The sequence below is a fragment of the Nylanderia fulva genome, unplaced genomic scaffold, assembly GCF_048542155.1.
Source record: "Nylanderia fulva isolate GAGA-0341 unplaced genomic scaffold, ASM4854215v1 Scaffold22, whole genome shotgun sequence".
Lineage (NCBI taxonomy): Eukaryota > Metazoa > Arthropoda > Insecta > Hymenoptera > Formicidae > Nylanderia > Nylanderia fulva.
In genome coordinates this window covers 1,280,313-1,306,712 of record NW_028190285.1, presented here as the reverse complement: position 1 = coordinate 1,306,712, position 26,400 = coordinate 1,280,313, and the positions used below count along the sequence as shown (strand labels likewise).

Sequence of the window (26,400 nt, the reverse complement as noted above, 5' to 3'; positions counted from 1 at the left end):
CTGATCGAGCTGGATCGAATTCTATTTGAAATCGTGATATTACGTTCGCGTTGTTGATTTTACACGTCGATGGACGCGTTTAGGCTAATCTCGAGTACCCGATGAAACGGGAATGGGCGGTAAACTGAACTGCACGTTGGGATTTCACTCGGAATGACGCGTGTAATCGATTAATTTCCTCAAACGACAACGTCAAAGTCAGGATAACGTATCGATAGATCCATTGGACAGAGCATCGACCACCGCGACACGAAAATGTCATTCGACACTATTGTTTCGCGAAAATAACAACCCCACGTAATTTTCTGCCTGTCAGCTTTTTCATTAATTAATCGGAAAATGGTCGACTGATACTATAAGAAGGATTTTCATTGCTATTCAGAATGAAAATGTAATAACCATGTAATAATTTTGCAATTGTAAAGAGTAGCTATAAGAAATATTTACGTCATAAATTTAATTACAAAAATGATAGCTTACAATTTTTTGCAATCAAAAAACTTCATCCCGTCTTAATTTAATAAAAACTCACAAACGGCAGAATTTATATCTGACTTATATAAATTTAGAAAAATAGATTAGTCACACGCGAATCAATAAATCAACTGTCTATTCCGAAGAGCTATTTTCTCCGTGACAAGAACCGTGACTCCTTTTTACACGTCAAACCAATTTCGCACCACGCGAGTTCTCAAATTGGCGAAAGGATCGATGGTCGCGGTGCTCGACCGGTCTCTAAAGAATATCGAGAGTAATGAACCAATGTCAGTGGACTCGCACCGGACGTAAACGTACTCCCTGAAGTCGTTCGAGCGCTCGGGCGATCTTTCTGCGGTTGGCTCTTTAGACTCGGTGGCGGCATTTCCGGTTGACGGGGCTCGTCTTCCGATGATGGTGGTCCCTGGATGATGATGGTCTCCGACTCCCTCGTGGCTGGCATCACGGACATTTGCCAGGTCAGCGTTGGCAGCAGTCTTTGCCTCCTTGGCGGGTGATGGCGGCGGAGACGTTGGTGGCGATGGTGATGGACTTCCTGCACGAGCAGAACTGTAGCACACTGCTGCCTTCCGCAGGGTCTCCCTGCACAGCTCGGAGAACATTCTGTCTCCCCCATGGCCGGGGCCCACCGGACCGGCCCGTTTCTCCTTTCTTCCGGCTGCTCTTCGTGGTTTTCTCTTCTCGGGGTCCGCGAAACAGTTACGAGTCTCGTTCGCCGTTCATCGTCGTCTCTTCGCTGATTTCCTTCGTTTCTTCTTTCTTAGACTTCACCGCGACAATTGTGACACTACATCGCGCCGGCACGAATATCGGGAAATCGAAGAACTCGCGGTTTAGGCTAGCATCTGAGAGGTGATCGATAAGATTACAGGATGTTCACAGTATCAGTTCACCTGAGACTGGCTCGTGTATCAGTTATCGTTTTACTATTGATATATTAGAAGAAGAAAACAGATTATAAGAGGAGACAAGGAAGATGTTTGAAATCTTCGAGTATGGCACGATTTATTTTTTGATCAATCGAAATTACATTTGGTTTTATCTCAAGTTTCCTATCAGATTCTTATTATATATTGCTCGCTTAAATACTTTATTATAATTTTATGATTTCATCAATTTTTATATGATAAAGTCTGCAAAAGAGAAGGGCATGAAAGTTAATTCTGAATTTCCATAAAAATCATTATTCGAAAAAAAAACCTTCAAGTTTTTCTCGGTTTCTCCGATAAATCAAAATTGCATCTGAATATTTCAAGTTTCCCATCATGTTTCTACCCACTATACTGCTATGCATTTTTATAAGTACAGTAAACCTCTATATAGCGCATATACTGCTATATAAAGATTCGTACAACGCGGCAAAAAGATTATGACAGGTCTTATACAACGCGTTAAATCACTCTGATATAACACGATAGATAAACTTCACATTTTGTATTTCTTTCATGCGAGAGACAACATATTTTCGAAATTTGTACAACCTACACGAGTATATCGTATGACGCGCAACATATTTCCCACGTTCTTCTACTACAATTTATCACGTTTTTATACTCATTTATCAGTTCACGTGACATAAGAAAGAAAAGCTAATCCTGAATTCTTTCGGAGTCATTGTAACACATGATTCTAACATAAGCGGCGATCGAGAAATCTCGCGGACACCACAACAAGAATAAGGACGTCGGTTGTGGACAGATGAGAGACGAATGCATCCCCGATATAGACCATAGCGGTGTTAGTTAGCGTGGGGTGTACGGCACGAACCATAATAAAATGTCTGGCCGGTCGCCAGCCGTTTGCAAAATTTACAACCTCGGCCGCGATAGTCCCGGCAAACGTGAAATGTCGCGTAGAGAACCTGTATAAAGCGGGATTTCGTGACGTTCCCCGAGCGTACGAGGAAGGAGGTACCGCGGCGCTATCGATTTGCATTACGCTAAAATTACGCCGCATGCTGTTAATTTAGTTCACCGCGTGGGCATTCGTGGTATTTCCACCGCAAACGCGGGTACGAATATACGTCGGACCCGTTATATGATTTATGTCGCGTATTGAAAATCATCAAAGAGGGTTTAACGACTCCGCGTCCGTGTGTTCTCGTTAAATTGATTATTCATGAAAGCACATTAACAATGTACGATCGAATAATAATGGCTGATAATGCGAGACCAAATCATTAGACTAATGCTGCACTCAACATAAAACGACGACTTATTTAGATATGTATGTATATAAATTTTAAGATAATAAATTATAACTGTTAACATATATGTTGTATATTTGTTACTTCAAGTGTATGTATTGATAACTCTCGATCAATGAGTTATCGATAAAATTTTAGAAAAAACTTTATCGATAATGGCTGATAATGCGAGACCAAATCATTAGACTAATGCTGCACTCAACATAAAACAACGACTTATTTAGATATGTATGTATATAAATTTTAGGATAATAAATTATAACTGTTAACATATATGTTGTATATTTGTTACTTCAAGTGTATGTATTGATAACTCTCGATCAATGAGTTATCGATAAAATTTTAGAAAAAACTTTAAGTATATTCAATAGCAAGATATTTTTAAAACTTTCTACATTTCTACGCTTACAAGATTATGTTTGTGTACATTGATTACGTAATGAACGAAAGAAAATAATCAGTTCACGTGAATAGGCTCGTTGAAATGATACCGTAACGAATATACAGTTTTATATTAATATTTGATTCAATTGACCGTAAAGATTGTATATTCGATTATTAAACTGTACGTGCTCGAACATTAATCGCGCGCTGTAGAATCGTGCGTTTATCTACCTGGCTAGCACACAATCGCTCGATTATTCGAAATGTCAATGCGCGCGTTAATGAGAGAGAATCATGATAAATGCAAAATCATCTGTTTTCCCTCGCGTTATCAACCTAGTTTAACGCGGATAAACGAGGATGACCGATATTCTCGCGATAGCTCTCTCGCGTTATGCATTAACGTGCGATAAGCAGAAATTTTCAGGACGTACTCATGAGGGAGCGAATTAGGAAGTTTTGCGAAAACGCGGAGGGAAAATAGTATCTATGTACTCGTTCGAAGGACTTTATGATTTATCGTTCCACGTACAAAAACCCTTTCGGCATGCGCACTTAGCATGCACATAATTCCGTCAAATGTATTGTTGCCAATTCGGAAGAAACAAGATGGATGAGACTGCCCCAATACGATGAGTTTCCAATCGCGTTGAAGAGAATTCTATTACTTTCCTCAATATTAATGAAGCAAGCATTCTCCTCATTGTTTATCATGTTTGTCTTCGGAAAACAAATTCAGAAAGAAACAGAATATTATCGTAAAAAGAATATTTATCAAATTAATTAATGCTTATGCTTTGCATTCGAGCAATTCGATTCTGCAGAAATTTTTTCTCGGAAAATTTCAATGAAACAAATTCAAAAAAAAAAAAAAAAATAATATTATCGCAAAAAGAATATTTATCAAATTAATTAATGCTTATGCTTTGCATTCGAGTAATTTAATTCTGCAGAAATTTGTTCTCTGAAAATTTCAATGATTTTGATTTTTCATCTAGACCTTCGATATTAAATTCAGTTAGAAGGAAGAAAGAGAGAGAGAGAGAATCTCCGAACGAGCTTCGCGAGATTGTCGTAAAGCTTAACAGAAATATTAAATATTTTCTCTCGACACCTGTGATCTCTCGTAGGGCTACGGCGCGAGAAAACCGGAAGCCGACTTCGTTGCGACGAGCAACTGTGTTTGCTGGCTAAAGTGATTCACGTTTACGCGTGAAAGCAATCGCCAACCGGCCTTGCCGATCGACAAACGAACGCACCATCGAGCTTCTGTCAGAGTCAGACGTGCGTGGGCACAATAACGCGTCATTCTCTCGGCATCTGGAAAGACAGTCTCATTTTCACACACACACACACACACACACACACATATGCATCGCGACGAGCATTCGTAACGTGTACCTTTCATTTTTTTTATTTATGTCGGTGAGAGAATGACTGTCTATAAATATGACAGAAAAGCGACGGTGCTGTCTAGATAAGTTATTTACGCGATGTGCGAACAATAATAGCTGGACGAATAAAATAAAAATTGCTCGAGGCACGTTTAGGAAAGACGCATTTCCAGAATAAAACGGACAATTAGAGGAAGGACGAAAGCGAAAGGTATTTATACGCGAGAACAACGTACATTCGACGGAAAACAAATGGACGGCAAAGATAAACTCTGACAAAAGCTGTTACCGCAAACACAGCAGCTACGAGAGAGCAGCTCTAATTTCGACGTCAAACCTATTATTTGGCGAACTTCGTGAGAATCGCTTAATACTCGTGCTTAGGACTCTGAACGTATGTGAAGGATAAATGGGGAGGCATATGCGATACGACCGAAATTCATTATGTTAATTACCATCGCCCGAGGCGAGGACGGGCATAAGCCGAATTGAATAATGAAACAAAGGCAGCGGAATTAATTTTATTCCGTAGACGATCGGATATGGCTTTTACATTAAATTGCGAATCATTATAATGGATGTGAAAAGATTTTAATAATTACATTCACGCGCTCTATTATTAGATATGTATCGGAGAGATCCAATTAGACAAAAAAGATTGAACACTTTTATTAAAACATATTTTTTATTAATATATTGTGTGCTACTTTGGCATAAGTAATATATTTATATAGATATTGACTACATGTCTTAATCCGGCATCAAAGCTGTAAGATATCGCAATTTAATATAAGAGATGAATATATATATTTCTTGAGATGCATTAAATTCTAATTATTCTACAAGCCCTTCCAGAATTTCCAAATCAGTGGTATGAATTAAAAGCTAATTTTTCATCAAGATGTTACTCTGTAACAAATTTTATCGCGGAAGTTATTTCTTCGTTTTACAATCCTTGACATCCCAATCGTCACTTTAATTTTAAATAAATTCTCAGTCGGATTAGCGCACGAAAGTCGGCAGAAATCGATTTTAATGGCTTAACTCGAAACTTTGATTGCGAATTCTATTTGGAACGCCCCGGGTATCCGGTTGCTTTCCGGAAAATTGTGCCTGCCAAAACACGTTCGATCGTCAGCCACGAAGAGAGAGAGAAAAAGAGACTCTGCGAGGGTGGAAACAAAAAGTTGCCCGGAAAGGACGACGCTACGACGCCGATAAAGGATGTAACCTTGCGTCCTCTTCGTGCTATTGCAATATTTCGCTGGTGAATGACCATTTTTTTAAACTAAGATATTAAGATATTTCAGGTTGAAAATTTAACAAATTAAACTAAGAAAAGAAAAAAATGTTACCTAGGATAAGTTTTGTAATAACTGTATTAAATGATGTGCATACATTCGCGCGTGATTTATATCTGTTTAACAAATGATACGTGACAAGATATCGACGTGTTGATCGCAGGAGGTTGAGAGAAAGGTCAAAGTTCGATCGGATTAATTGCGAAATTAACCAATCAGCTGTCGGAATCATCTAAATCCTGCCTAATCCTGCTTAAATCCTCGATTAAGATTAGGTTGGTGTTGTATGTGTGTGTGATTGAAATTGTATCTAGGTAATTTCGATCATAGTAACAACGTGACGTAATCTCTTCAAATGGGATTTTTTAGCTGAGTAAATTATTTTATCTTCCTACAACAATTTAATATAACTAGATTCTGACATACGTTCATCCAATAAGAAAAAAGATGTTTTCATAAAGAGTGCAAAAACATGCAAAATGCAACTTTAAAAAATTTCTACTATCGTTTCTTTGATGAATAAAATAACTGCGAAAAAATTAGCGATATGAATTGTATTTTCGTTTATTTTGATTGAAAAGTAAACTTTATAAAACTCTTTTTGATATTTTATAAAAAAATTTAACATGTAAAATTAAAAGAGAGAGAGAAAGATATGTACAACAGCCACGTGACTATAATTCTGTAAATTATATCTTGTTTTGCTGAAACATTCTAGTACTTGTTTCCATTAATAAAATGAAATTTTCAGAGAATCTCACGGTAAAAGAGCAAAAAAATTCAAAATTGAGTTGGTAATTTAATCAAAGTTACTGTGGAAAATATATTATATTCATAAAATAAATAATACATTTTCAACATGAAGAGATTAGTGCATATTATATCTTTCACAAATAAAACAATTAACCTATACTGAATAAGCACATACTTTTATAGAGCTTCGTCAGATTCACAATATAACGATCTAACCAAATATAGAACAATCTCCAAAATACAAATCGCACCGTTTGGATCACATTTAATCTTGGACTTGGTGAAAAGTTCTCAGACATATTCGAAACAACGCAAGTTATCGCTCGATGCAACGAGAAGCTTTAATCCGCATTAAAACGAGCCAGTCGCAGCGGACTGTAACGAGAGCGAAACAGAAGGGAACAGAAGGAGAGACACCTTGATCCGGACGCGTGAATGTTGCGTCCACCGCGTGGTGAACCGACACGCCATCGCGACAAGCGAACCCGGGTGTGCGAGAGATGGATTGATCACCTGCGCACCGGACGGTCTCCAGGCGAGAACTGAGCCTGCGAGAGAGGTGCTTACGCCGGAACGACCCCCGTCTGGAGAGGGTGGCGTGCGCGGAAGAGGGTCGAACTACCCTCCGAGGTCCGATGTATGTTGCTCGGTTAGTACGTGCGTAGTACATCGCCGGAAAGAAAGTCGTCGGGGAGAATGCGGAGGATAGGAAAGGCGAAGGAAGGGATGAAATAAGAGGGAGGATCACGTATACGGTCGGTGCGTGCGTACGTAGTATAGTAGACCAAGAGAGAGGACTTGGAGGGAGAGAAGATGGACGGGAGAGCCGGAAGGGTGATCGCGAGATAAGGCGGGAAGAACGGGGGAGAGGAAGGCATTTGCTGGTGGTGATGGTGGCGCTGCTGTTGCATCGATCAGCCACCGCCACCACCTGCAACCCTCTCCCGAAATGGTCAACCATCTGTATTGCGGCGCGCGTTCTCGTCACCTCCGATTCGGCCGTGCCGCTTAATTCCATGGTGATCTTCGACCTCTGCCTTCATTTATCCTTTGGTCATCATCATTCCCCTCGTCCGGGTTCTCTTCGGACCGTGAGGTTGATTTATTATTTTCGCTTCGAGTTTTCGCCCCGTCAGCGCGAGCGCTTTCGCGTGAGCCAGCGTTTTGTATCGCGTCGACGATCATCGCGATTCGGCGGAGAATTAGGTGACCTCGATCGTTCGACAGCTTCGAATTGATATTTTGGGCCTCAACACTTTTATCGTGTATTAAGTTTAATTCGATATCAGAGTTTTTTGCGTCGAGTCTTAGATGTTTGGTCCTTTAGACGAGTTGGAAATCATTTCAAGGTAGAAAACTGACATAAGACAAAACGCGGGAATTCGCGAGGGTTAATTCTCGAGGGATCTCAAAGTGGAGATTTAGGATAGAAAAGGGCTGACAGTTCCCGTGGACGTTCTGCCATTCTTACGGTCCACGACGTGGCCCTTGAAGATCGATAACCTTGAACGCGAGACGCCGTAGCAACGTGCTCGGGAGCTTCTCTACGATTTCCCTGACGTATTATAGCAAATATCACGAAGCGGATTTACAGAAACGTTCTCTTTTTCGGGAAATTGTCCGACGGTAAAATCACGTTATTTCTCTATCGCGGTGAACTCGTCGCGATAAAATCCGCCCTTAAATCGTTATTCTCCCTTTTACAATACTTAAAGGAGACGCGAATATAACCTCGTAAAAATAAAAGCTTACAAGCCGCCTTTTATTTTACGATAGCTATAAAACATCAATTCAATAAGAGGAAAAATAACGGGTCGCATAAAAATTATACACAAAGTTTCAGAGCAACAAATGAACGTAAAAGTCATCTAAAGCAAAGCGTTATGCCAAAATCTCCAAGAGTGATTAAAAAACAATTTTTTTTTTTTTTAATTTCCGTGTACGCAATATTGGCGGAAAATCAATATAATGCCTTTAGGGCGTTGTCCCACTTTTCGAATTTCGGAATTGTGTTTTTTTTTTTTTTTCCAAATATCTATTCTCTATATCGTGTTCACACGCGAGCGATGCGTTTCCGAACATCAACCCTCCGAATTCATCGACATTGCTGACGTGGGCGACGTGACGCGGTTCTGCGTACGTGTCTCCCCGAAATTCCGTGCGCGTCTGATAACGTGGGAAGATGGCCAATTCGTGAAACCAGACTAATCGGAATCCCTTGCGCCGCATGAAGCCGACGTTTTCGCGCAAGAAACATCGCCGTCTCTTCTCCCGTTCTGCTGCTCATCTCGGAGGAATCCCCAGGGTGGCTCCGGCTACACGACTTTACTCTCGATCTTTCTGTCTCAACCCGGAAAATTACATCCCTACCGGATATAACACGATGACGATTTGCGCCCGGGGCAATTAGTTTTATATCAAACGCTTGGGTAAACTTGGAAATGTTCGAGGTTAAAATATTTCGTCATTTTGCAACGGGAATATTTCTCGGTTAAATGCCAAACCATCTGTAATATTCTCGCGACGTAATTTATTAAGACGTCGCAATAAGTTGTTGTTTCAATGCTTATCTCAGAATTGTGGTACGTTTGTACAAGCTATTCTCTCTTTTTAAATGACAATTTATTTTTATTTTTTATTCTTTTATATATAAATATAAATTTAATCTAGTTTTTTCTTATAAAATGTACCATTATATTCTATCAGCCGAGAGTAAACCAAAATAAAATATAATCTTTTGTAGCAATTATACATTATAAAAGAAAAACAAATATGCCCTTTAATAATTAATGCATTTTAATAAATAGAAAAAAAAATTTTTTTGTTCTCAAAGAAAAGATTGACCTCGTTTAATTAATAATTTCTGGTAATCCTTGTGTTATTGGATGCTGAAAATATTTAATTGGGAAAGTTTTTCCGCATCCACAGAAGAAGCTCCGAAAAGGAGCTTCGCGAGATATGATCATCAGTCACCCGATGAATTAGTCATCGAGTTTCGAATCTCATAAGTTTGAAGTCCTTATCGAGGTCCTATATGATCGTCGAATCGGAGACGAGTACTGAGGTAAGTTAATTATCGGGGATTAATTTCAACGCCGGGAAAATGTCTACCGGAGAGGAATGTGATTTCTCTCGAATTTCGTTATCGCCACGAAGAAAGCCCGGAATGGGAAAATAAGGAGCACTTTCCAGCACTTAAAGTGCTTTCGTGTTTCTCATTCCACTTTGCTCTCTTACGAACTTTCTTTTTTTTCGACGATTATATTCATTCCACCGTCATTACATAACGATAAAAATACACGACAACGATGTCTAATAAAATTATTATTATATCAATATTATAATCTATCCATATTAAATTTCGGTTTATATCGCTCTCAGCGTTTTAGTCTTTAATTTTCTCACATCTCTCGGTGAAACACAAAAATATTATACATATTGTTACTAATATTTTTCTCTGTTAAAAACGCGAAATGAAAAACACGCACCTCTCTTCCCGTCAATTTCACTTAAATTCCACTGGCCTTCGCCGAAATCACATTCTTCCACTAAATGGAAATCAATTGAACGGGGCGTTGTATCCACTCTGCCCGTCCACGTCGCCGCGCCCTCGTTCACTAATCCCTGCCATATCGAGCTTCCGCAGGAGCAGGTTCCCTAGCCTTGTGTTCCGTTTCTACTGCTCGCACACCGATCTTTCGCACGGTCACCGAAGGGCGACATGCACTGTTGCTCTTGCAGTCGTGCGAATCGACCGATGTCGGATTCTCGACTATTAGCCACGCACGTATCAGCTCGCATTTCATTCGAGTTGAGTCGCGATTTCGTCGACCTATATTCTTGGACATTCAAAGACGAAAGAAAATAATGTAACGAAATTTGAGCTATTTAATATCTCATGTACTTAATGTCATTTTGTGTGTGTACGTACTATGTGCGAATTATGTAATTCGTTTCAGATTCTTTCTTTTTTTTTTTCGTCGTGAGTTAATAATTAAAAGTCATCTTAAAACAACTGTTTTCGACACGACGACTCTTTCGGAAAAGTATAGTAGATCTCTGGACTTGAATTATATAGATTCCCAAGAGTTCGAGGCGAGAGTTTTTGTCGAGGCTGGTTGATCTCTACTGGGATTCAGAGTTTGAACGTAGATCGATGGATGGAATCTTGTGTGCAAGCTGATTTCCCGAGAAGACTCTAGCTCATATAGTATTCAGTTCCAAAAGTGAATGCGCGATCATTTTTTTACCATTATTTAACATCCAAAAATGTCCAAGAATCGAACACGAATGACTTATAGATAAAAGGAAATGAATAAATCAACGAATTTAATATTCGGGATCTTTGAAAAACTTGAATCTCAGATACAGAAATAACGACGATATTTTTTCGCACATTTTCATACTCATTTTTCGAAAGGATACCGTCGAATAATTGACATCTCTCGTGGCACGAAGCGAAGAGAACAGAGATAAAAAGCGATGGAAGAGAACCGAGGGGGAAAGTGCCAAATAGAAATTGCCTGAATGCTACGCAATTGCAGTTGCAGCTGCTGTCATACTGAAGTAGGACGAACGTTTTCCCCGACTGCGTAAATAATAAACGATTCCTCGCGTCAGATGCTTTAGCGCGATATACGAGCTCTCCCATGAGGAGGAAATTCTTCTTCGCTGGAGTAAGGCGATTTGGAGGATGGACAGTTCACTCGTCCGCTAATGCTCGAGTTACCGAAATTATGGCGCACGCGTGCGTGCTTAGAAACGGGTAAAATTGAGCGAATCCGTTCACTCTTCCGAGTTCGGACTGGCTGATCTTTAACGCAAAAATACGCGGAGAGTGTATATAATCGTGTAGGCGAAAGAGGGTCGCTTCATCAAAACTGAGGATAAGAACTTTTGACAGAAGTTTCAGCAAACTTCGCCGAGGATATATGGCAAACTCAACGAGATGATCTCTGCGAGGCATCGGCACACATATTCATACATATTGCACATTATTACATAAGGAAGAAATTATTCAAAAACTTGGAGCGGAACAAGCACACATAAAACCGCGATAGCGGTAATATATTCTTACCAATAATGTGTGTGTGTGTGTGTGATATTCGTGTTAGAGAATTTTTCATATTAAGATGCCTGTAAAATTTATATTTATCTGATACTCACAAATACGATTAAACACAGATTTCATTATATTGCTCAATATGTATTTCACATAATGGAGAACGTAGAAAATCTTTTTGAGATAGTATTATATATTATAAGAATGTGTTTAGTAATTTAATACAAAATTTTTAATTTCACATACAAAAATACAAAAACAAATAGAGATAAGTTCTCTTTAAAAATATTCTTGTAAAGGGAGGATAATAAAAGTAATATTCCCTCGCTTTCGATAAAAATTTCCAGGATATCGGCCCGTAAGGTTTCAATCGCCGGAAGTGGAATGAAAATTCCATCGAAATACTTTCTCGTAAACTCAATGACGCGTTCCGTGTACAGCATTAACGATCGGTTCGATATTGCTCGTTACCGTGACCCTTTTATCGCGTTTGAGATTTATGTCAAGTGTATCGAGAGACATTTTTATTCGGGCGTTTTCGCGCGCGATCGAGATATAACCGATGTCGCAGCTTTCTTTGTTCTATTATTATGGCCGGTTTCGGTGAACCATCTTGGGGAAGTTCGAGTGTTTTCAAGTCACAAGAGTGTACGGTATGTGTCTCGATGCCAAAGAATAAGTAGTGTCATTGTCCGACGTGGTCGGACGATTTTAGAAACTATTATTAGATGAATTCTTTTTTTATTATGTTAAAATATTATAATTTTTATTTTAAAATATAATATTATATATTACTAAAAAGCAAAAAAATTTTAAATTAAATTTTGTAAGGCATTCTTACGTATTTATATAATTATTTTATATAATTATCACGAATCTCCCTCTCTCTTTCTCCTCTTTCGTTCTCTACTTGGATAATTTTTTCAACTGAATTTTTATCTCGTCTTTATAATCAACGGGACTGTAATGGTGATTCACTACCGGTAATGTCGACAAGTGTAATAGACGTAAATTTAGCAGGAAACAGAGGAAGAATTCAATTATAATGACTGCGAGCTACTGCGAAAACGAGAAAACATTCACATTGCTAAATATAAAATTAATTTCCATCGTTAATTATGAATATTTTTTCGCATTTCTGGAAAAATGCGAGTGTCCATTATAGGCATAATAATAATAACTAGTGAAGATACCGATATATTTTTTTTTTACATACGTGGGAAACATTTTTAATCTTGAGAAATAATGAGAAATAATCAGAGGGAAAATAGCGATGGATCTCTCAGATGAATTTTCACGAATCGAGATGTATTTTCTCGGTTGTGATTACAATTCTTACATCTGGGGTAACTTTTTGTTCTTGAGAAAGAGTTGTTTTCGCTACGCATCGATTCCCAAAAATAAAATACGAAGGAACGTTTTTCTATTCGGACTCGTTTTCCACGAAATTGGAATTTTTCTCGTTCTTCTCCGAATAATAAAAAAAATTGAATGATAAAAAATGTACGTCGTAAAATAACATTTTTTAATAATAAACGAGTGAATTGAATATTAGATTTATATTTAAATTTTTCTTATCATGATAAATCAAGTCTTCGGATAAAAATTTTTTTTTAAATTGCAAAATACATCCTTATTCTACTGTGATTGATTGTCCATTGTAAACATGTAGCCCAGTTTAGAGTAATGTTAAAGTACAAATACATGTCAAGATATCAGGGAAATGTGTAACTAGAATTCAAATAACTGATAATCAAATTGTATTACAAACTTGAATCAATTCCGAATCACCTGGCTATATCAAACTTATTAATGTGAGATCTAACTGTTTCGGTAAGCAATTTCTAATTGACATAAACGAATTCACGTCGACAATTTGTCTCTCGCGTTATTTTGTGAATTTTGAAACACATTATCCGAATCACTATTCAGAGAGGAGTAAATGCGCTCTGAATAGAAACGATTTTCGTTTGCGCATCTTAATCTCATTAGTCAGTTCGTATAATTCGTGAATCATAAACGAGAACACAATATCGCTTGGATCTGTCAGTACTGAATCCAAAGCTGCAATACAAACGAGCGATACAAACGGATTGAGCGGATTATCCTGGACCACTGATCCTGGATCCCTGAATAAGTTCATCTAGCTTGAGTTTGACATCGTTAACGATGTGCCGAATGTGATTAATCGATTCGTATATTTATTGTATTTTTAGTTCCATAATAAAATTTCTTACAAGAATGCAAAATTAATTATTAAATCATTGATATAAAATTAATAAAATTAATCAATAAAAATGGAATGACTAATGCACATACTCGAGAAAATAGAAAAGAAATAAGCCGGAAATTAATAAAATAATAATGAATAAAAAAAATCATAATGCATTTTATTCACGACATAATATATATTTAATCAGCAACTTTAGCTGTCGTCTGTTCTAAAGAAAGCTCTTGGAAAATATATTTCTTTGTAATCTCTATACGCGCCAGAGGATTAAGCGTTTTTTTTTCTCGTGAAAAGAGCTTTTATGCGTTAGCTATATAGTTGATACCTCTGCATTAAAAAGCTGCACTTCATCGGTTATGCACATGCACGAATCGCGTGAGAACAAAAGTGTTCTGCTAAGAGAGGTATTGTGAACCTTCTCATAGCAGTAATTTTACTGCATTTCTGCGAAACGTACCGAATGAAATATATCTTCGCCCAAATAATATACGGATTTAATGAAATGAAATATTCTGGTAGCACGTTTATACGGCGCGCGATATTATTTCGTAAAGCCAGCCGGTTGAATCCTCGTATTGTCTTACTCAGATGTTCTTGTTGGAGCCGAGAGATGAGATTCACAACGGAAACAGATGGGATACCGCGTTCTACTCTATCCAAATGTCGATAACGTTTAAGACTGAAGCTAGTTTGCAGAGTCGGTTCTCGGATAGTTGCCAATCAGTACGTCAATCGTTATGTTGAACGATCGATCGAATCGATCAAATGAACGTACGAGTGAAGTATCGAAAATCGATTGAGCACGGAAGTTGCATTTTTCAAATATTATTTTATAAGCATTTATAGCATAATGGAATAAAAATATAATTGAGAGATATGTATCAAATATGCAACAATATTTTCTTATAAAATATTTTATAAAATTGAACCAATCTCTCGTTTTTATATGGATTAGAATTTGCTGCGACGTCGCGTTATAAATAATAATGATAAAAATTGTTTTACGGACAGTCAAAAAAAATTTGTTTCCACGTATATCGCAGACACGTACAGAATGTAGCGATTTGTGATACAGCGTGACAAGGATATCTAAATCTTACTACTTATTGTCATAAATTTTAACGCGTAAAACATGAGTTGGCTCGTTACCTGGAAAAACGATAATTGCATGCGCGTTATCATTCATTGAAAACTGAATTATCACAAAGAAACACGTATACTTGATTAATGAGACTTATCAGTAAAAGTACTTTAAACCGAATGTATTTTAAAGAAATGTTACTCATCGAAAAAGCAATTTAAAATGTATCAAACAGCTTTGAAATTCTAATAGTAAACTTAAAAACTAATATACGTAAGTAATCAATCTTCTTTGATTGCGTTCCTTGCGCGAAAATTACTTGCAATCGATTAAATTTAAAAAACACGTTGACATCATTCTTATTTATATTTATCCACTAGTGCATTCAACAATCGTTAACGATACTTCTGATTTAAAGTTAACATTTATCGACACATTTGTCACTGACACCATTTCATGCCTCGATTTATCGATTCGCGTCCGTATAACAAGTTCCATTTTTCAAAAAGTTTTCCACCCTTTTATTTCGTCTCAAATTGATGATTCAAAGTTATTGTTCCTGTTTTTATTTCCGCAAAAAATCTACAGGACATTAAACATTAATAAAGAGATCATACAATCTCTTTGGCCCTCTTTAACATTCAAGACCTCATTAAGGAAGACTTGAGAAACTATCGGCGACGTTACACATCCGATGAAGTTTCTCGTAAACTCTCGACTGAAAATTCGAAGCGTCCAGAATTAATTGCTCGTCACGTGCATCACCCTTTCGAGGCAAGATATTGCTCTTGGCCAAAAGTGTCTGGGAAAAGATCTTGATGGCACTCTATCTGCGCTATTTTAACGCTGCTCGACACGTCGCAGGAGGAAAGAAAGACGCAATAAGTGTATAAGATGCGCTAAAGGTTCATTCGCGTATAAATTTGTGGCTCTGAACACGAATTAGGCTTTTTTGAACGTGTACGTATCTTCGAAAAGCGGAAAGGTTCTCTTTTTTTTCTCTCTCTCTTTACGCTTGCAATGACAACGATGTTGTAAAAGGTAACTTTGCCGATAAAGCGACTCCGAAATATGGCACACTAATCATTCTCGCTTTATACCTCGCGAGCGCTGGAATTTCAGGCAGAATGCAGGCGCGTTAAAGTGCAATATCGCGTGACCGTCGTGGATTTTCCCCAGAGAGGTCCTCGATATGTAAATTCTCTTCTAATCTGGGATATATTAATTTACGACCGTAATTTATTTCATCTGATCTTCAAAAGGTTATTTAGGCATTTATATATGCGTTATCGGCGGGTGTGAATTTTATTTTAACCATGCAGGGATCAAAACTCACGTTAAAAATAATTTTGATACTATATACGGACGCACTAAAATTACCTCTGTTTATATAGTATATTGAACGAACTAAAAAAAACCTTAAAATTTTATATTTGAATTTTATACTACTCCGAGTTACTGAATTCATCGAAATTCTACCGGTGTCGGTGTCTCTGTTGAACAACAACGTATCGGTTCGTGCTCATGTAGGATTACTGTTGTTGAAACATTGCAGAAAATGAAACGTCGAGCTGGCGAGAATGACCGAAACACAAACTGTGTTTGGTAGGTTCATTTTCTGTTCGACTGAATCTACATACCGCGATTATCTGGATGCTGCATAAAGCGGCTCTTTATAACTGGGTACTCACCTGAAACAGAAGAAGAGAGAGATATATGAGATTTATTATAATTATCGAATGACGTAGAACATTATGAGAGATGTCGTGCGATAGCGAACGTCCTAAGTTTTGGCGCAATGCGGAGAAAGATATTCTTGAAGCGCTATAGTAGCAGCTTCGAATGTGCGACATTTTTAGTTGAGCATTTCACACTCTCTACTCATAAAATAAAGCATGAAAAAAACGTAAAACTGTAAGAGTAGTAATTTTTTCCTAAAGTAAAGTTACTGCCCGTGTAATACCGAGTGTTTCTCGAGAATATTGAGACATTTTCTCAACAGATATTATGAAATGTGAAGACGTCCGTATTTTTAAACACAGTTTATGTCCTCTCTATAACTTGCATGTAACGTAAAAATTATCTTTTATAACATAATAAGCATAACTATTATATATAAATTTTGATTTCCCAGAATTTGATATTGTTCCAATTTTTAATTATTGATATGTATCGATAATAAATGATCCTTGATAGAACTATATTGACTTTTATCCGATGCAAACACGTCGAGAGTGTACACGTTGTATATACTCTACCAAATTTTGTTATCGTACATTAAATATTGCTTCGAGCGAAATCTCACGCGTCAATATTTTCCGATTCCCTTATTCTTCCATTATCTGACCATTCAATATTTAACAAACAATACTTGCAATCAGTTTAACAGCACATATATTACAAAAGAAATTTAATATAACGATATATATTTCTTTTATAATTTATCGAAAATCAGTGTAATTGTATTTAGCATATATTTTTTTATTTATATAATCATTTTTTTATAGAATTATAAAAATAATTTTTACTAATATTTTTATTGTATATATTATTATTATGTTGCAGTTCACGTGATAACATTAACGAGAAAATATCAACCCCTTGGGCGAGTCTCTCCGGGAAATAAAAATCGGAAATGAATCTCTCTATCATTCAGGTAGGGTCCTCAAAAAGGTTTTCTATCGCATGTGAATCGCGTGTAAATTTACGAATATAAGACGAATGACAAAATGGTGCAAACGACGAAACCAATTAATTGTACGTGGATTGATTTACCCCTTAATTAACAATTACTACTCGCACACCCCTTTCATCCTCGTTTCCCGCTCGCTCAAATTCACCTAATAGAAGTTCACAAGAGATAACGCATGCATTACTCGTGAAAATTGGAATAAAAAAAAAAAAATAATAAAAAAAATAAAAATAAAAAAAAAATAAAAAAAAATAAAAAAAAAGCGATCGAAAATTTCGCTACATCGAATGAAGGATTACATAAAAAAAATTATCTTATCTCTGAATTGTCTTGTCGATGCATGTCATCACGACGCATCTTGGAAGATGCATCTCACGTTTCCTCATTGAACACGTTTTACGTGTGAATCGTTTCGATACGTACGTGATGACATTCCAATTACGTCGCATCGATTCACGATCGAACGATCATTCGAGTATCACTCGAGTCGAAAAATTCGCAGACGTCGTCGCGACATCCGCCGTTTGAGAACGCGTACTTTTCAGCGCGTGACATCAACGGATTCTATTAGTCACGGAGAAGACGTGCGCGGTTAATTGTCTGGGACTTGCCGTCGAGGAAATAATCGTTCCCAGAAAGGCTATAAAGTGGCAGTGCAGCAGTCTGATGCTTCCTAAGCAGCACGTCGGCGTTTAATGCGCTTAACGAGAAACGCGTCGCGAGATTCTTATCGTGACACTGCCGCCTGTATGTAGCGTACACCGCGTACGAGTTTCTTCTTATCCTTCGCAAGAAAGTTGCATTATTTTTGTACATTTCAGTCGTGCGTTTCTGATTGAAAAAATTCGTCCACGTAAATGCACATTTTATTATATACATATAAAATGTGCATTTACGTGGACGAATTAAAATTGTTTAAAAAATTTCAAGATCACAAAAAGAATTTCTATAATTGACATATATATATATATATATATATATATATATATATATATATTTTAGAGTTATAGAAATTCTTTTTTGTGATCTTGAAATTTTTAAAACAAATTTTTAACCTCGAATGAATTAATATACGAATTAAAATTGTTTAAAAAATTTCATATACAAATAATAAAATATATATTTTTGAAAAAAAAAAAAACAAAATTAATATCTAAATTGCAGGATTGAATGTCGAAGGCAATACATTGTCATTTAAATTACACAATGAATATTAAAAATACCGATTGATGTAAGCTCGACTATACTTTAGCCTAATGAAATAGTTCTCTGTCGCGCTGACATTCTTGCGCCCTCGTCACTGAGAATTATGGATATTTCTGTGCAATTAACAGGTCCGCTCGTGAATCGGGTAAAATCTGTGTCGCGAAATGCTCTCGGGATCTCATTAGGTCGCGCTGCTGTTCATTAGGACGGATCAGTTATATATCCGAGAAAATCAGCGTCGCCGCGTCTTATATATCGGGACTGCTCCCAGTTGAGTAAGAACATTACGCGAGCATAGTGTCACTCGTAAACGAAATGCGCAAACTGTAAGGTATCCTTGAAGCGTGCGGCGAAGGCGAGTCGCCACTTAGAGCTCGATGCATAGTCAATCGTCACGAGATTTCAACGTTAATTTGAATGAGAAGTGCGCCACGAAAGCGAAGAGCAAAATTAGTTTTCAGCTTGATCCTCAAGGATCTTCCTCTCCACTCGTCGCGATATAATTCTATATTCGTTCCAGATAGAGACATCTGATAAAAATTCAAGAGTCTCGTCATTTCAAGCGAGATAAAATTGCTTATCGACAGAATCAATAGAATCGCTACTGGCGTAATTATTTAAATCCGATCGCGAAACGATACACCGTGGGACACGAATAAATCTCGTTATATCCATTCCATAAACGATTATGCTGCACATAAATCAGATGGAGATCGATGTAATCGATCAACATTGTCGGCAGATGGGCGTGCCACTTCCTCCATTTATATTTAAATTATCGCGCGATCATGACGGTAGAATGCAACCTGAGGATGCATTTATTGTTGAGAACTTAATGCGTAATCTGACTATGACTTGTACAATTTTAAACCTGAATATAAATTGACTGCTACTTCAAAATAATATATACATATATATATATATATATATATATATATATATTTCTTTTTTATATTAAATATTTTTTGTTAAATATTGTGTCTATGCACGTTTGAGTCTCAAAATCCATAGCAGGATCAAGCGATTGTGCATAATTCTGTAAACCTTCGTAAAAATAACGCATGTCTATCCGTAAAGATATGTTTCCCATCATTGGGAAAAAATGTGATCGCTAATTCCATAGTTTATATACCTTCGTGAAAGTGCACCTTTCTGGGCGGTCGATGCCTCGTGTGCTCGTGAAGAGGGAGGTCGTGAGGGCCGAGGTTCTCCCTCGACAATGAGCTCACCAGGATCCCCCTCAAGGTCGCGAGGGTACTGCTGGGAATTTCTCTATTCATTTTGCCGGCTCCCATATCATCGGGATCCTTACGCCATCAGCGTCAACGTACGCGCTCGCTTGATCCAGATGGAAACGACGAGCAATCCTCGTCCGGCATCATGTTTATGGCGTTACATTCTAACGACACTATTCGCGTTCCGGAACGTAAAACTTGACTGTCTCGAGAAAGAGAGACGCGAAGCTTCAACGAAACGGCCAGTTCTATCCGGCTGCCACCGAATCCAATTGCTCGAAATTATTATACGCTTTCGTTTACGGCTGATAAACCGTGTCTCGATTTAACGAAATAATTTGAACACGGATGATTCGATAAAAATTTATGCGCTGCGAATGAAATGTCGTCGAAAGAATGTCTCATCTATAATAGAATAAGAAGATTTAGCTCGCGCAATTACCTACTGTAATTACCCGCTGCCCTTTTCCTTCAATTATTTATCTCTTTATCCGCTTTAATGTTTGATACACAAATAGAATTTTAATTAAGATAATTGTTCTTTAAATATTGACGAGATTTTTTTTGCGCTTTCAGTAACGCAATCGAGTTTTCTATAAGCGACGCAGTGATCGTGTATCGTGTCACGTGTTGTTGCCGTGACACGATATTTCAATCAACCGGAGAAAAACAAAATACAACACGTGACGTTTCGAGACCGTGGCTACCATTTTTTAAAGCGGCTTTTGCCTCGCGATTAAGTGCGATCATGTATTACGTCAACGCTTAAATTTAATCTGGCGTTCAGCGGAAGATAACCTGCTTCGAAACATGTTTAAAGGTCGGGATTATCGACGGCTCTCTGTCGGTTTCTATTCGCGTTGAATTCAGTTTGCACGGCAATCAAAATCGATAAATTCCGATCTGATGATGCATAAACGTCACGTCGATCAATATTCGTTTAATCATATGTAAATATGTATGATTTACGAAATTCGCTTGGCTAATTAATGGGTAAATATAATCCGAAAGATTCGCGACAGATGGTGGAATTTGCTTTAAATAACTTCTTCAAGTATTCGACAGGATTTAAAAATGAAAATGACTTAGCTAGGATTATTTACATTTCAATCTGATATAAAATTTTTAAATACAAATCTATACTATCGATAATTCTTTCTATTAATATTCGGATCAAATGTCGAAAGGAAAAAAAACGTAACGTATATATTTTAAGAGACTCAGAATTTTTTAAATGCACATTGTTAATCAGATCCTTTTCAATTTACGCTTAGATTAAATGTCACTGCACAAAGATAAACTTGTTGGGATATTTTGTCAATATCCCAGTCGCTATCCTTCCGTGAATGGAATCTCCATTCGATTTGCATGCAGATTAAAAATTGCGGTGGAAAGCTAACTTTTTTCTAAAGAATTTCTTGCAATCTGAATTCTGACTTGGCGAACTGTTATATCTCCACGTGACATTTTTACGTAATACATAAAAATAATTACGTAATAACTCTTGCGATTACGTGTGTCGCGGACGACTATTGCTGAATTAACCGGTTGGAAAAATTTAATTAACACAACGCTAATTAAAACGAAAATAAAAAAGAAAACAAAAGAGATCAAATAGCGCTGATTTTAAACAGTCGAAATACCCGTTCTCGGCGAGGCGCGACCTCGCATATTTAGAAATCCCCACAGTACACTTTTCCCTTTTCCGTCAGTATAATCGTGCACTCCACGCTGGCACGCAATACACCACGGCACGCGGTTGCATTCCAAGCCGCATACGATGCACTCGATATAACAAAGCACGCGCGCACTCTCACTTGGCACACTCAAGATTCTGGTGGATTTCACCGCGAAATGCGCGCGCGTCACATACTACGAAGAGAGAACGATATCTCGCGATAACTTTTCTTTCGCGAAGAACTTTGTGGAAAATGAATTAAACTTTTTTCTTTTCTATCTCGCACTCTCTCGTTCAAGAACGTACCGCGTGATTCAACCGTGAGTTTGCACACATCTTATGAAATACAAATATTGATGCTCGATACGAGATGTGTATATGTATATCGGTTAACGAGCGTGAACGTCTCCGTCCAACGTGCTCGAGTATGTGACTGACTCGCTGGAAGAGCCACAGGTCCCTCCTTAGCGCGAGTAGTGTCTCTCGCTCTCTTTCTTTCATTCCTTTCGTCTCCCACTCGCGGTACGTCTCACTCAGCAGGTACCACGCGGATAGGTGTATTACCTTCGGTAAGGTGCCTCGGCACTGCCGTTTGTCGCTCGACTCGTTGCTAAACAAGAGTGGGGACCGAGAACACCTGTATATTTTATACTCGCCGATGCACATCTTGCGGAATACGAGCGTCGTGCAACGAGAAATAAGTACGAAGCGACTCGCGTAACAGCTGAGATGAAATGTGGAATAGCGTCTCGAATTCGAAGTGTTATTCGATTCTATTAAGGAATATATCGGATTATCTCGACTATTATCCGGGATTTATATTAATTCTCGGTGCTTCGTATTATAATAATTATAAAGATATTATCCGGGATTATCCTATTTGAAAAATAGTCTGGAATCAATTCAGTGAAGCATAATCTCGAAGCAAATTATGATAAAATGCGACGCTGTGTTTTTGATGGAACTTTCCCTAGTCACGTAAATAAGCTAAGAAGTAGAGTCTTTATATGTGAATACTGGTTGTTTATCAGTTATTTCAGGCAATGTGAAGGAAACCCGGACATGTATTATTTGTAGCCTTAAATACCCGGTATTATTGTGACCATGCGGGGACGCTTAATATCCATATAATATTCGAAACACAACCAAGAATTCCGTGTAATAAACGTATATTAGAATAACGGATAAATACTTAAATGTAGGAATTACGTGGGTTTATATTGAAAGCAAAGTATATGAGAGAGAAACGGTACGTTATTAACTACTTTTTAATAGTAATAATAAGAAAATCATGCAATAAGAAACGATAGCGAAAAGACTTTCACACCTAATTTGGATTCGCTCAAGAACATAATGCAAGTATAAATGATCCTTCACTTTCACCGTACTCTATTAATAAAACTATAATAGTCAGATTCTTAATGAGATCTTTGAAAATATTTATAAATTGTTGTATTAAAACTTATTAAGTTAAAAAATTCTGCATTGAAAATCACACAATGAAGATTGATTGAGAATCAGCTGTTCGCTGACAGTTCGTCGATTATCCGCTTATGGTTATGCCAGAGTTTCACTCACGAATAAGCACAACAGTGTATATAAACGGCAATCCGGAATGACGAAAACAACCTTAAAAGGCGACACTAACAGACGTTCTCTCAATCATTACGAGCGCAATAAATTTTACAAATTATTTTTATTTATTCTAACACATATTTTCTACGCATTCTAATTAATCATTCAATTCGTATCGATTCATTTCTATACCTTTTACATAGAGAAATTATAATCTTTGATTAATCCTCTGTTCCAATAAATTAGTTAAGTGTATATTGCATCAAACTAATTTTAAAAAATAATAATTTATTAATTTGTTTAATTGTAGAAAAATCTTAAATGTATATTTTCAAAGATATCACTCATTAAAAAATTTTAAAAATATAGTCGTTTCAAAATTACTATATGACTCTTGTTGTTAGATCAATAGTATAAGTTGTTTATGTTTCGAGCAACATATTCTCTTTTTAATCGCAATCGAAGAACAAATAAATTCGGCAAATCATCCATAAACCAACAATCGTTCACGAATTGATTGAACAAAGGTTTATTCGATTTGATAAATAAATCGTCAAATTTTTCTGGCGAATAAACGCACATAGATATAAATGTCCAATTTATTTTCATCCATAAAGAATTTGCTTAAGTTGTTATTTTCACGAAATTTTTATTACTTCGACAAAGTATTCGTTGTTTCATTTTTATTCATATTTATTACAGATATGTATATATTTTTAGATATGTAGCTATCACATACATATACATACTGTGAGATTGATCTGAACAAATAAAAATAAACATTGTTACGTTTGCTATACAAACAAAGGAACATAGATAGAGAGAAAGAGAGAGATAAAATCAAATTCGTACGCAATAGATCGCTCAAATATGTACGCGTTGTTTGTTTAAACATTTTGCTATTGTATGTATACTGACGCGAAAATCAACACGGATCAATGCGGAGTACGTCCGACAATTTGTCAACGGGAAGAAGTGTTTTTATCGGATCAACTGTACACTTTACGGTATAGGAAGGCAGCGACAATGTTTCTTTTTCCGCGGTAGCCCTTCTTGGGAGAGGCGTCGGAGCGTGGCGATCGTAAATCATCCGTAAAGTCGAATCGACCGTAAGTAACGACCCTGATCACGGACTCTCGGCTACGTCGCAAAATATACGTGAAGAGCCACATCGCCATATTCTTTCACAAATCCCAATTTTGTCAGATCGTATTTAACTCTCTCTTTCCATAAATCATTCTCTAATAATATCATATCGCTCGATTTGTAATTCAAATAATATATTTGAAATAAAAAAAATAAAAAAAAAAAACATTTCCTCGTATATATTTGCATCAGATAAAAATAATTCAGAAATGTATGTTATTACCTAGACAGAAAACACGCGTTTCTAGATTGCATTTCAAGGAAACATGATGAGCATGATTCGTGCGTGCATCTAATATGTATATATAGTATGCGTTTGGCGAACAAATCTGCATCGATAATGCAACATATTTGCATGCTGCGACGATAACGACCGTGAACATGCAGTTGCACGCGGAGAAAGCGAGGAAGTGTGTCCGTAATCTATGGGGTTTAAAAAAAATTCGGACGAGAGAGCCTCCTAAAATAGCTTGCGATTTCTTTTATGGTCGATCTCGCGGCTTCCTCGTTCGCGTATCCCTCGAACGTTTTGCACAATCGCTGAAGAACAACCGCAAGACGGTGACTCGGTAAGTTTGGTCACCGGAAGAATAGGAGTACTACGCGAGGAAGAAGAAATTATTCGCGTTCGCCTGAATGGCCGTTCGATGAATAGAAAATTGTACCGACGTTCTTTCGAGCGAGAAGACCCGATTTGTAAAAGCAAATCCGGCACGCCGTTCTAGATTCGACGCGTGTTATTAGGTGCCAAGTATCAAAGGTTCCCGTAAATAAGTCGAATTCTGAGTAATCCGAGCCTCATTAGGATTCCGAATGCGGCGCGGAAAAAAAAACAGAAAGAACAAATACGATGGATTCCTGTCTTCTGCCGCGCGTTTCTTTTTGCGCGCATCATTGACGCCACGTATATACAACTCATTGTTCTCCAACTCACTGTTGACTTGTACGAAGCGTAATCTCGCGATCACGTACCAAGATCGTAAGGCGAGCTATCGAGGTGTCGGCTGCTGATTTACATCGCAGATAGCGCGGACGCTTACGCAAGAGATTTGTCTCGGCCTGACACCATCTCGCGCCACGCCGCGCGCGATTTATGCGTCATGCAACGCCGGTATTCACGTCACGCCGGTCTTTCTCAGCTGGTCGACCTTGCAATGCCGTGGCGCGATGCAACCGGCGTGCATAGCGTCACAGACATTAAAGGCCGCGTCGCCTGGACGTCGGACTTAATTGTTCGCCGTTACAATGACGAGAGAATATTTGAGAATAATCTAGAGAAACTTTACCGATTGCCATACTTGCGATGATTGAAGAAATTATATTATTTGCACGATGTAACACAGTTTCGACACTTTTATTATTTAACAACTATTGAAAAACGTGAATAATTTATAAGGATTTTTCTTGAGATATTATTAAGTGCTTTAAAATATTAATTTATATATAAGAATTATTATTTTTTCATGTTATAAAATATGTCGAAATAATTATATATACAGCTTGAACTAAAGTCATCAATGTGGGATCTTAAACCTCGAGTATGTCGCAACATCAAGTGTGTAAAGGCTGAATCAGCGACGGTAGATCTCGCGAACTGAATTTAAATCGGAATCGTACATAAAACATAAATTGAGTTTGCGCGATCCATTTCGCGGTATATGCGTCCATTTCAGAAGCAGATGCGTATCTCGATGCCGCGGCTTAATAATCGGTCTCAGAGACTTCCAAGGGTAAAGGCAGTGCAAAACCGTGCGAATAATTAGCGACGATGCCGCGGAAAATAACGGCTTACATCCAGGGCTGGGTGTGAACTTTGTGAAATCTATCAGCGCCTAACAAATCCTTAGAAGAGGCATTAAGAAGTTTTCTGTTCCGACGCAAAACTTCGATGGCAAATCTTTAATCCTTCTCGTTTTCATAGCTTATAGAAGAATACATTTTAAATTCTAATTCGAGGCT

General features: G+C 37.5%; 1 protein-coding gene across 22 annotated transcripts in view; it reads right to left on the bottom strand.

Annotated features, from left to right (window-relative positions):
- LOC114932668 (uncharacterized) overlaps window positions 1–26,400 on the bottom strand; it is a 158,408-nt gene that overhangs the window by 50,557 nt on the left and 81,451 nt on the right. Inside the window, exons 1-2 of one of the 22 annotated variants that reach the window (XM_085482838.1) lie at window positions 21,537–22,157; window positions 19,940–20,447 (exon numbers count right to left, since the gene is read on the bottom strand). The exons of 8 other annotated variants lie outside the window; for them this stretch is intronic. In XM_085482838.1, coding sequence (XP_085338964.1) covers window positions 19,940–20,102 — 163 coding nt within the window. In that variant the 5' untranslated portion in view covers window positions 20,103–20,447; window positions 21,537–22,157. Of the gene's footprint in view, window positions 1–780; window positions 1,641–6,953; window positions 7,079–16,549; window positions 16,597–19,939; window positions 20,448–21,536; window positions 22,158–26,400 lie in introns of those variants that run through there. 13 more of the 22 variants (XM_085482839.1, XM_085482826.1, XM_085482845.1 and 10 more) reach the window with 13 other exon arrangements.